General features: G+C 40.7%; 1 protein-coding gene across 1 annotated transcript in view; it reads left to right on the forward strand.

Annotated features, from left to right (window-relative positions):
* Positions 1-12,876, forward strand: part of LOC135482397 (protocadherin Fat 4-like) — a 64,142-nt gene that overhangs the window by 16,173 nt on the left and 35,093 nt on the right. The window contains exons 18-31 of the mRNA XM_064762365.1: positions 1,692-1,907; positions 2,486-2,593; positions 3,065-3,181; positions 3,587-3,760; positions 5,329-5,581; positions 6,441-6,722; positions 7,180-7,430; positions 8,178-8,351; positions 8,807-9,059; positions 9,700-9,981; positions 11,015-11,077; positions 11,275-11,528; positions 11,810-11,983; positions 12,409-12,661. Of these exons, the coding sequence (XP_064618435.1) occupies positions 1,692-1,907; positions 2,486-2,593; positions 3,065-3,181; positions 3,587-3,760; positions 5,329-5,581; positions 6,441-6,722; positions 7,180-7,430; positions 8,178-8,351; positions 8,807-9,059; positions 9,700-9,981; positions 11,015-11,077; positions 11,275-11,528; positions 11,810-11,983; positions 12,409-12,661 (2,854 nt within the window). The remainder of the gene's footprint in view (positions 1-1,691; positions 1,908-2,485; positions 2,594-3,064; positions 3,182-3,586; positions 3,761-5,328; positions 5,582-6,440; positions 6,723-7,179; positions 7,431-8,177; positions 8,352-8,806; positions 9,060-9,699; positions 9,982-11,014; positions 11,078-11,274; positions 11,529-11,809; positions 11,984-12,408; positions 12,662-12,876) is intronic.

Consider the following 12,876-nt stretch of genomic DNA (forward strand, 5'->3'; position numbering starts at 1 on the left):
GTTTGCCGACGACACATGTCTATATATAATATCGGAAAATCTCAACGATTCCCTCATTGTTCATAGCCTTCAGAAAGATTTACAAAAGAAATGTTTTACTTGTGCCCCGACGCAAAACACCGTCCATTCTAACCTCTACCTTCAACTCAGTCACAATTAAAACATCCCTGTCCATTACACATCTGGGTCTGACGCTTTCAGGAAATGGCACTTGGAACGAGCATATCGACAATATTATTTTTGGTAAATTTTTCATGTAAAAATATAGGAATCTTTAGAAGTTTTAAATATGTACTGGACAGGAAAAGTTTAGAAATTATGTATAAAACCTTTGTTAGACCTTCCCTTGAGTATGCTGATGTAGTCTGGGATAACCTCACGGAACAACAAAAAAATCGAATTGAAATGCTTCAAAAAGACCCCTTGAGAACTATAACTGGTCTTACAAGAAGTAGTACAACGGCACTGTTGTATGAGGAATCTGGGTTCTTGCCTTTAGTAAAAAGGCGTCTCATCCACAGACTTACACCCACCAACTCATGTTGTAAATCGTCTTAACCCAGACTTTTCTTCTGCCGAACAGAACAGTTCAGAAATTCATTCTTCCCTCGCTCTGTTCGAGATTGGAATGCTTCCCCCCGTCATGTGAAACAACTCCGTGATCCAGCCCATTTTAAATCTAAGCTCAATTTATTGTTTCAGTCGACAAAATCACCTCCATGGTACTACCCAGGATCTAGATTGACAAACATTTTAATACGCCGACTTTGAAATGGCTGCAGTAATCTCATTGGCGTTTTATCTGACAACTTCCTTTCTGGTTCTCCAAAATGTGTTTGTGGCCACAACTATGAAAACATGAACATTACCTGTTAAAATGTCATCTGTATGATGCACTGAGGGTAAAACTAATGGATGGTGTCACCTCGTCGGGTTAGACTGGTGTTATTACGCCTGTTACGTTACTTTTTGGGAACAACACACTTTTGACAAAATCTAATGAAATAATTATGCAACATGTGGGTTGCTTTATTAATGAGAGCCGGAGATTTAATTAAGCTGTATGTATATATACACACACACACAGGTTTCAGGTTTTAGCAGATACAACAGAAGTGATGTCGGGTGAAAACACAATATTTTAATTTGAAGATTTTAAACATGTTACCTGACATAGCTGACATCCATCCTAACCAGGAATCTGGCCTTATTTATTTCCATCCGATGTCTACTTTTGTTGCCGATTGCGATCGTATTGCGAAAAAAAACCCGCAATATCCTCCATAGTTGCAGACCACGTGGCAGAAAGCTGTAAAGCTGAAACTAGCTAAGTGAAACAGGCTATATAGTTACTGTATGTAATGCTAAAAATTGCTCATTGTCCAACGGCCGATTTAATACATTTTACAGATTTACTATAAAGTGTACTTGCCATGTATTGGTCGCGTGGAAGAATTACGCTTTCTAAATGAGTTGTTTGTCTCAATCCACAAAGACACTATTCTAATAAACGGAAGTGACACCACATAGGCCAGATTTGAACTGTGCAATTGCTGCTTTAGCAGATATATACTTCTGCATCACGGGTTGTTTTTAAGGTCGTTTACGAATAAATGTTCCATAAGATGCTAAAATTTGAAAGATTTTATTATTTGCCACTGATTGTTTTATTTTGCGTCGTTGTTGTTCAGACGGTGAATGCCACAGTGAGAGTTCACCTGAAGGATGAGAATGATCATGCACCGGCTTTCCAAAAGTCCCGGTATGATCTGTCAATACCGGAAAACGTTATGACGCGTCTCCGGATTGGTGACATCACGGCTGATGACCCGGATGACGGCGCCAACGGGAGGGTGACGTACAAGATCGTCGGTGGCGACATGCCACACCTGTTTTCTATATCCTGGGTAACTGCTTTCGCTTCCACATGTATTGCCTATGAAATTTGAAGGCCCAATGACAAATGAAAGTACCAGTCAGCATACATCTCTTTAATTAAACAGGCAAATGTCGATGTTTTCTAGGGTTGACTATAAACGGATAAGATTTAACTATAGCTTGCCGTCTATATTTGTAATTTCGGGCCTCCGTGGCTCTGTTGGTTAGCGCGCTAGAGCAGCGTAATGACCCAGTAGTCTCTCACCAATGCGGTCGCTGTGAGTTCAATGTCGGGTGCCTCTCTGGCCTTTGGTGGGAAGATCTGTCAGCAACCTGCGTATGGTCGTGGGTTTCCTCAGGGCTCCGCCCGGTTTCCTCCCACCATAATGCTGGCGGCCGTCGTATAAGTGAAATATTCTTGAATACGACGTAAAATACCGATCAAATAAATAAATACTTGTAATTCGTTATTATTAATGCTATTAATAGCAATTTCGAGAAAGAGAACTTTCAAAGTAGTGAAGTGAAGATATATAGATTTCTTCTCTTTATTGTGAGCATGTAAACGATACAGATTTTCGTTACACTCGCTTCTTCATTCATTCAGAATGGTACGCTATACTTGGTGAGAAAAGACCATGTTGTTGATCGTGAAGTCAGAGACAAATTCATCCTGACCGTGGAGGCTTCAGACGGGGGCACGCCACCTAAAACCGTACGTCTGCGTAAACAACATTTTTAAATATAAGGCCAAGCCGTAAACAAACAAAAGCCCAGACTGATTCAGTTGATATAATTGCCGTAACAAGTATACAAAACAATACAAAACATGTTGACGATTTTGCCTTTAGTTTGGACCAGCAGCTCTGAAGCGTTGTACCTGTTTGCTATAGTTCTTGTTGATGGACATGATGTTGTTCGTGTTCATGATTGTGGGGTGCATTATTGAAATACGCATGCGTCAGAGTTTTGACCAAACATTGATCATTTTTTTTATCATTTTAAGTTCTTTGATATATAAGTGTGTTTTATTACTGACTGCACCTTGGATAGGATGGTCGAAAGATGTTCCTAAAAAAAGATGCTAGCCATACATCATGTACGTGAGCTTTGTTAATACAGCAAAACTTACTTTTTTGTTTGAAGAAGTTGACCATTTCTTATAAGCACAACGCCATCTGTTTAGAATATAACAGAAGTGAACGTACACTTGCTTGATGTGAATGACAATGCTCCCGAGTTCGTCCGATCAACTTACCGGGCCAGTGTGGTTGAAGGTCCTAATTCTAGACGTCTGAAAATGGTGAGCTTTACTTTATTTGACTCGTTTTAGTGGCTAATAGGACAGAATCGACGTTTGAACAGATGTTAAGCGTCATAAGATAAAGAAATGAATTCTTCTGGTTGGAAACCAAAAATATGTAAACTAAAAATTTGACTCAAATGAAGGTTGAATAGATTGCTTCTGCGTCCGTATGATTGTGGGTTAAAACTACATCTAACGCATGTAGAATTGATCTGTTTTGGAAAGGAATTCACAATGGTAACAATATCTTGCCCTCCTCCCCTATCTCCCACCCCAAGTCGAGAAACAATCTAAATGTTCCTTTTGCTTTGTCTCAGTAAAAAGATGACATGCGTTTCTTAGTTATGATGATCTGATTCACCATGCTTAGTTGCTCCCTTTCGTTTTTTTTTTCACTACAAGCTAGGTGTAATCCGAGCCCGAGACAACGACAAAACCGTTGAGAATCGTAACATTCGGTTTAGCCTCAGCGGTTTGGGAAATGAAGTGTTTGAGATCAATGAGCTTAACGGTCGCCTTCGGGTGAAATCGCCGGAGAAAATCGACTGTGAATCTCAGTGTAGATACTTCCTAAAGGTAATCGTACTTCCTAAAGGTAATCGTAATTGGAAACCTTTCACGTCTTAAGTGAGAAAATCGGCTGTGAAAGTGTAGATACTTCCTAAAGGTAATCGTAATGGGAAACCTTTCACGCCTTAATTGGGAAATCGACTGTGAATCTTAGTCTAAATACTTCCTAAAGGTAATCCTTTATGGGAAACCTTTCACGCCTTAAGTGAGAAAATCGGCTGTGAGTCTCAGTGTAGATACTTCCTAAAGGTAATCGTTATGGGAAACCTTTCACGCCTTTAGTAAGAAAACCGGCTGTGAATCTCAGTGTAGATACTTCCCAAAGTAATCGTAATGGGAAACCTTTCACGCCTAAAGTAAGAAAACCGGCTGTGACTCTCAGTGTAGATACTTCCCAAAGTAATCGTAATGGGAAACCTTTCACGCCTTAAGTGAGAAAATCGGCTGTGAATCTCAGTGTAGATACTTCCCAAAGTAATCGTAATGGGAAACCTTTCACGCCTTAAGTAAGAAAACCGGCTGTGAATCTCAGTGTAGATACTTCCCAAAGTAATCGTAATGGGAAACCTTTCACGCCTTAAGTAAGAAAACCGGCTGTGAATCTCAGTGTAGATACTTCTTAAAGGTAATCGTAATGGTAAACCTTTCACGCCTGAAACGAGAAAACGGACTGATAATCTCTGTAGTTTCTTCCTAAAGGTAATCGCAATGCTAAACCCTTCAGGGCTTCAAATAAGTCTGGACTATAAACTCGTAGGTCTGTTGTTCTTTCCTGCCTTTGCCATGACGTTTTGCAGGCCATTTGATAACGTGTTAATATTCATGCATTGCAAGAGAACAAGGGTCATTTCAGCTTGGACCTGAATCAACAACGCGCGAGAAAAGTTGTTAATTGACACATTCTTTCTTAAATGTCCTCGTCAGCTCAGGTATATTACCCTGCATGGCAGTATAACTCGATAAGTTGATGTACTACTTTTGCACCATCACATTCCAAACTGAGCTGAAACGGTTTTCTGTGTTTCTTAGATTGCTGTGTGTTCTGATTTTTAATCTGTGGCTCTAGGATGGGTATAAGTTGCTGACGTCTAAGCATTCACAGGAATAGTTAGAATAAAGTCCTATAGTTAATGTAACTCTGTGACCAGAGGCCAAATTTCACCGATTACATGTACGCATCACCACTTTCCAACCATCACACTGTTTTCGCTACTCAAGCTTTATTCTCAATGCTGCGGTACTTGATGTTAATTTTATGTTAGTTTATATCAAAGTATAGGTGGTCAGCACGTCAGCGTGGCGCAATGACCCAGGAGCCTCCAACCAATGCGGTCGGTTGTCAGCTCAAGTGCAGCCCATTCTGGCTTCCTCCGACCATACGTTGGGAGATCTGCAGCAACCTGCGTATGGTCGTGGATTTCCGCCGGGCTCTGCCCCGATATTCTCCCACCATAATGCTGATCGACGTCGTATAAGTTGAATATTCTCGAGTAAATCGTAGAAAACGGATCAAATAAATAAAATAAATATTGAAGTATAAAAGTATAATGTCTTCATTCCCTTGTCTATCTTAGGTGATAGCACGTGACCGTCTTGGTAAAGGACTTCAATCTTCCTCTGACCTCATCATCTCGGTAGAGGATATTAACGACAATAGACCCGAGTTCCTGAAGAACTACACCTTCAGGGTGGGTCCTCTGACTAAGAAAGGGACCCTGGTAGGGAAAATTGAGGCAAAGGACAGAGATGTTAGTCCACAGAACCATCGGGTGATCTATCTTCTTCGTGGAGGCGGGGTCGGCAAGTTCCATGTGGACTTCATCTCAGGTAGGCTGAAACGCAGCCAGACTCACGTCGATTAGTTTGAGTTCACTTAGTCCTTTGAATGGTGGTAACCGCCATACTCAAAGAATATTTCACCTGAATCAATATCCTATTGACGGATACGGAGGAGAAACACAAAAGGAATTCGGAGGAACTACCGCACCACAAGAACAAATTGCCTGACGTAAATCCGCCAGGAAGTCGTCAAGAGTTGGTTTCGAACCTCTAATCTAGACGGCCTTCGTCAGAATCTGTTAGATTGTTCGGCCGTCACATGTTATGTCTGACTGCCACGTACATGTACAACATCATTTAGCTGTGGAGTGTTAACTCAAATGGTGCTGGTGAACAATAATGACTGGACCAAAAAATAACTTTAAGGGCTTTGGCGGGCTAAAGAAATGGATAAATGTACATGTAAGACGGTTCAAATCCAGCCAGCGTTAACATCATTTGAATCAGAAGTAAAACCTGCTGAACGGTTATGACATTATTGACACATTGACATTTACCAATCCGCACCAACCTTTGTCCACGATTTTGTCCTGTTTCCTAAATTCTAGTAAATGGGCAATATCTTAGCCTAATGGAAACAGCTTACTTGTAGTATCTGAAAAAAATCTTCAATGTAATATATGTCTTCCAAAAATATGATGCATAAAGTTAATCGTTTACCAAAGGTGTGTGATTTATGCCCGGCGCTATGGTTTCCTTTACTCATAAAACTGGCCACCATCTTACATGTGAAAATTCTTGAATCTAGCGTTAAAGAATCAAGCAGTCCTCAGTGTGATAGCCAAGTGTGGGATTGTAACTTTTACATACCATAACAGAATTGCCTAATGTCCAATGACCTTTCCAGGCGACCTTGTGGTCTCTGACGAACTCCTCCGCGATCCGATCCAGGAAATATACACTCTGTCTGTCGAGGCTCACGACACCGGGCAGCCCCGTCAAATGGCCACCACGAACGTTACAGTCTTTGTTCCCATCAGCAAGCCTCCCGTCATAGACGTGGAGTTCGAATTTTCCGTCTTTGAAAACTTGACGGTAGGAGCAGTAGCCGGGACTCTGATGGCGTCTGACCCGGACATCGCTAAAGGCAGCGGAGAGAAGCTGGAATATTTTATACGAAATCAGAAAGGTTAGAGATTTTTTAGATGAACACAGATAACACAGATTTTTATCATTTTGGTCTAAGAGCATTTTATGTTTTGACGGCGTATGCACCAATGCCGTATGTGCTCTGACACCTATTTACTGCTGTTTTTATTTTAATGGGATGTTTGTACTCTTTCTACCCTAGACTATTTCACCTGAAGGTGGTTGATTTTGACACCAACAAAGTTTTAACCAGTATTATCGATTCCACTTACACAAGAGTAATTTAGCACAAAGATAAAAACAAATAGACACATACTGAATTCAATCTTACCATCCTTACTGACACAAACAAATTTCATTTTAGTTGGATGGTAAGTCCGTCTACTCTCATTGCATTCAATTGGCTATACTGTCGATGTGAACAGAATAACTCCTTCCACTAATTCAGTAATCCAGCAGGACAAAACAGAAGTTTGAATACTATTGTTATATTTTAGTACCTTTTATTGTGGACAAGATAACTGGAGACATCCGAACATACCAGGCTTTAGACAGAGAAGATTTGGCGCAGTATGTATTTCAGGCATATGTTAAGGACAACGGTCTACCAGCTCACACTGCAACAACAACGGTAACCGTGAACCTGTTGGATGTGAACGACAACGCACCAGAGTTTGGCAGTTCAAGGGGTTACCATGGTAGCATCACCGAGGATGACGAATATCCCAAATACCAGGAAGTAGAAATGGTAACCAAGAAATGCTATATATCATACATTAGTTTTATTAGTCTTTATACTGCAACGCTCTTGTATTAGACGCAAAAAATCTGATATTTCGGCTTTGTTGAGCCCTTGGATATGTGATATTGGCCTGCATGATGTGGATTGGACGTACGGTATGCTCTGTTTGGTATGACATCCCACTCATTCAGCATGACAGTGGGTTTGTCATTTTAATTGGATTGTTACAATTTTGAAAGCAACATTAAACTGTAAGGAAATATAATCAAATTTAATATATAATCTGTACATTTCTCAAAATTTTCTCCATTTTCTTTCTTAGTTTTCATCACTGTTTAGTTTTGGTCAGTGTTTGGACATTTCAAAGGGAAAGATTTAGATTAAGCGTGTCTTCCTGTGCTTAATGAGTCAGTACTTGGGGTTGAACGTCGTACTTAACTTTTTCAGTCATATAAGGACGAAGGAATCCTTAGAGTGCATGTAATGTGCCTCCTTCTTGCAGGACGGATTTCCACCACTCTTTTATCTGGTGCTGCTTCACTAAGACGACTTACCAAAGGCAAATAAGCCGTCCCGCCCGAGCCATTATACTGATACGGGTCAACTACCCCCGTTGTGACCCGACCCGGGATGGCCTTGGATCTACCGCTCCGGAAGCGAACGCTTTAGCAACTGAGCTATCGGAGCCGATTCCTGTAGTCTGTTAGTAGTCTATTTTATAGTTATGTTTAAACCTGATCTTTCATTTTACAGATACCCCCTGTCTCCGCGGAAGATGCTGATGTTGATGAGATCCACCGTAATATTCGGTACAGTTTGAGTGGAGATGGACACGAAATGTTTGAAATCAACCCTCACACTGGCGAAATTCGTGTTAAGACAAAGGGCAGCATTGACTGTGAAACTAAATGCTTTTACGAGCTTAAGGTAAGGAAATGGTGCTCAAATTTCAAGAACAGGCCTTAAAGTATTCTCATGCTATACCCGTCACGCCACTACGGTGATGAATTAAAACACATTTTTTTGTTTTTAAGCAGGGAAAAGAATCATTTTTAGGCCTATTTTATAGAATCATCAAGTTCATCTCATCCCAAACGTTGTTTATACCCAAAAGTCCAAGTAAAAATAAAGCGTTCTTTCAAATGAGTTTCATTCATCCATCATTTACATAGTAAGCCTTTGCGTCAAATAAATGTTTCCGGTTACGTCCATCAATGAAACTAACCCACATCGTATAAGGGAAACATTCTCGAGTTTGGCAATAAACAACAATCAAATAAATAAAGCATAAAGCGCTGAAGAACATATCGTCTTGCAAACCAGTTACCCGTCTTTAATGATTTATTAAAGCAGCCAGCCATGTTGTGTCTATACGTATTAAGGTCATGGCCACAGACATGAATGGGACAGGCCTTACAAGCGAATCTGCCTTGAACATCTCTGTCCATGATGTCAACGACAACAAACCGGAGTTCCAGGGAGGAAGACAGTTCAACGCTGGCCGTCTGGCGCCCATGGGTACAGTCGTTGGTGACTTGAATACTGTGGACAGAGACATCGCCCACAAAAACAATCGTATCCTCCATTTCTTAAGAGCTGGAGGCCTTGGGAAGTTTTCAGTTGACGTAGAAACAGGTAATTGTGCGTGCCCAAAAATAATGGAGGACTGAACGTTGAGGATACACGTGGTTGGATCATTCTCTGTAGTGATACAAACAATGCACCAGATATATACATACATTCGGTAGTTCTGGAACCGATTCCGCAAAGCCATTTCTGCCTTAAGTCAAGAAATTTAGACACATTTGTCCTTGGATCAAACTGATGAGGTGTGAACAAAATTTGACTTTATTTTATTGATATTTTACGCCGTACTCAAGAATATTTTACTTATGCGACGACCGCCAGCATTATGGTGGGTGGAAACCGGGCAGATTGCTACAGACCTTCCCACGTACGACCGGAGAGGAAGCCAGCATGAGCTGGACTTGAACTCACAGCGACCGCATTCGTGAGATACCCCTGGGTCATTACGCTGCGCTAGCGCGCTAACCAACTGAGTCACTGATGCCCCTCTACATTTTAAGTATTATTCCAAGTCAAGTGAACAAATATCAAGTTCTAGTGGGTGGTGTATAAGTTGCTACTATTTGAACACTCACATTAACCGATAAAATAAATCCGTAACTGAAATAAATTGACGCGAGGCTGGTTTTACTAGCTATGCGGTAGTCTTGTATATTACTGTTATATCGCCGAACTTTATCTTTTTCAGGTAAAATCACAGTAGCTGATTACCTGACCCGGGAACCCATGAAGGAGGTGTACACCCTGGAGGTAGAAGCCCACGATACCGGAGAACCCAAACTGTCCAGCACTGCTACAGTAAAGATAACCGTCACCCTCAATACGGAACCGATCACGGCACCCTCTGTGTCCCTGGAGGTTCTGGAACATGTCATGGTCAACTCGCCCATTGGCCACATTAAAGCCAACGATCCAGACAACGAAGATGGCGTAATTCAGAAACTAGAATACTATATCCAAGACGACTCTGGTAAAAATAACATTCATTTTACATTCATAAACTAGAGGTTATTATGATGCATACAACGAATATGACGTTCTCCAGAAACTAGAATACTATATCCAAGACGAGTCTGGTAAAAATAACATTCATTTTACATTCATAAACTAGAGGTTATTATGATGCAAACAACGAATATGACGTTCTCCAGAAAGTAGAATACTCCACTTAAAGATTGGTATGTGAAAATGCACTTTCAGAAGTTCATAAAGGCCTTAAAATGGCAATTTTGACGCCAGCACTTAAGTTTTTTTGATAAGAAATTAATCAAACTTCACAAAAAAAAGCCGGCAGTTTTCACGACTCTCATTGGCTGAGAAGCAACACACCCCCTGCATAAATTAAAGGGTGTTAAAGGTGGAGGACGCGATGGATTCAGCGATTTATGCCAGCTTTGCCGTTTTCAGGCTATACGTGTATGACGAGGAAAAATCGCAAAATTATGCAGCAGGCACCACCAGATAGAAAAAATGTGCTCTTTTCAGCCTACAGTGTCATGTTTTTAAGTTTTCTTCTCCTTTAAGGTGAAATACCGTATTATCACACAGACGAGTGTGGTAAAAAATATATTAATAGGTTTCAGCCTATAACATTTTCTCTCTGAATGGCGCTTAAAAATCTGGATATTTAATGATCGGAACAACGAAGTATAGATATAAATATGGTAAAGATATAGTATTACAGTTTCCCATTCTCTTACGTTTACTCAATAACTCCACTCTGCCAGCAACCTGTGGAGCAATCTGCCCGGTTTCCTCCCACCATAATGCTGGCCGCCCTCGTATGAGTGAATTATTCTTACGTACGGCGTAAAACACCAATCAAATAAATAAATAAATAAATCTAAGACTGAAAGATTATTTTATCCCGGTTGTCCAGTCTGCTTTTACTTATCTTGAGAACGTGACTAACGCCTCTGAAGGGAGAAGCCACTACCTATAAGCTCTGTTAACGGTCAAGGTTTCGATTTCATTTAACTTACTTGGTCCGTTTCTGTTTCTAGCACTCAAATGCGAGAACACACCGGGTAGACGAGGTGATGTGGGGAATGAGCCGTGTGAACCAGGTCAGGTTATTGTTCTCACGATTTCTGGAAGTTTCCTGATGTTTTTAACATTCTGCAATGAAATTTTAGAGTTATTTTTTTTTAAACTTCTTTAGGTTTCGTAACATGATTTCATTCACCACAAGCTGTTCATTTCATGAGCAAATCGATATTGTGTTAATGATTTATTTTTAACTGTATGAAATTGTCTAATGCAGTGCCTTTCACCATCGAGGCAGAAAGTGGCAGGTTGAAGACATCTTCGTCCATTGATCGAGAAACCACAGATGGCTACGAGTTCATTGTCCTCATCAGAGATGATGGTGTTCCACCGTTCACTGCGTCCACAACCGTAACTGTAACCGTCATTGACATTAACGACAATCCGCCGCTTTTTGATAGTGAATACGGTTATACCGGAACTGTCTCTGAAGATGACACAAATCCAAAAGAAAGGCAAAAAGTATTGGTGGTATGTCCTCTTGATCATGACAAATCAACATCGTTATAAAATCAAAATCGTCATTCACCATTAGAAACATTATGCACTTAATGCCTCATATTATGAAGGTCTCAAAATTTCTTGCATGTTCCTGATAGAAAAAGAATGACTCGTTGTATTCACTCCTGCTTCCCCCTCCTCCGCCTAAAAAAGAATTTCGTTGCAAGTTTATAATTAAATGTTATGCATGTACTGTGAAAAAGGATTTGATCCAATTCCAAATTAGAAACATTCTCTTTTCCCTTCATCAGATGCCCCAGATTGTGACGTCAGATGCCGATGCCACTGAGGAGAACCGGATGGTGCGGTACAGTCTGCATGGGAACGGCTCGGAGATGTTCACAATAGACCACTGGAACGGTACCATACAGGTCTCAGAACCTGGATCCATTGACTGTGAGATGGAATGTCTGTACAACCTTACGGTGAGTGCTAGAGCAGCTCTCTGGATTGAAAAGCAAATATAACTGTATGGTAAGTGCTTGAGAGACAAATGGCTAAGTGAATTATGGGCAAGCATTCATTTCACAAGTGGTTGCGCAGCACTTTGGATTCTAAACGAAAACCATGTCGAAATTTTTTTAATAAATAAAACAGTAATAAATGTTGCATTTTGACGAATTGTTTTACGGTATTACGCCATTCGGTGAATTATTCAGTGCCTTAAGCCATTTTAGTTGTTTATCGAATAGAGTAAATAACTATCTTTCGCCAAATACCTGACAAAATAAAGCTGCAGCCGACCTAACAAGAGCTGGATTTGAACCTGTACCCCAATTGGTTAGTTGCTGATCGATGACACCACATGCTTTAGGCGAATGAGTCCACGATAAAATGGGTCTTTATACAGGTTTCTGCCATCGACAAGAACGGTAAGGGTTTCCGCACCGACAAACCAATGATCATCAGTGTTGTAGATGAGAATGACAACGCACCGGTATTTGAACAGAACCAGTATTTCAACACTCACCGACTTACTCCTGGTGGCACCATCATTGGGCAGATCAGGGCCACGGATTCGGACAAGACTTCACCTAACAACCGCATAAACTTCCATTTGAGGAAAGGCGGTTACGGAAAATTCTCTGTAGATTTGGCCTCAGGTAGGTGTCTGCATTAGAGTTGTGGCTGAACCCGGGGCTACGGGCAATAGATACGTCGTTTTAACTGATTTCGCCACTTTTGATACACAAACAGTTACACTCAAGGCGAAAATGATATATAAATTTTGGATAACTGATATACTAGCATGGCGCACGATTTGGATGTTGATCAGATTTATATACATTTAGAGCATTTCTTGTGTCTTTCCGGTAAC

Source organism: Liolophura sinensis, chromosome 1 (assembly GCF_032854445.1).
Source record: "Liolophura sinensis isolate JHLJ2023 chromosome 1, CUHK_Ljap_v2, whole genome shotgun sequence".
Classification (NCBI taxonomy): domain Eukaryota; kingdom Metazoa; phylum Mollusca; class Polyplacophora; order Chitonida; family Chitonidae; genus Liolophura; species Liolophura sinensis.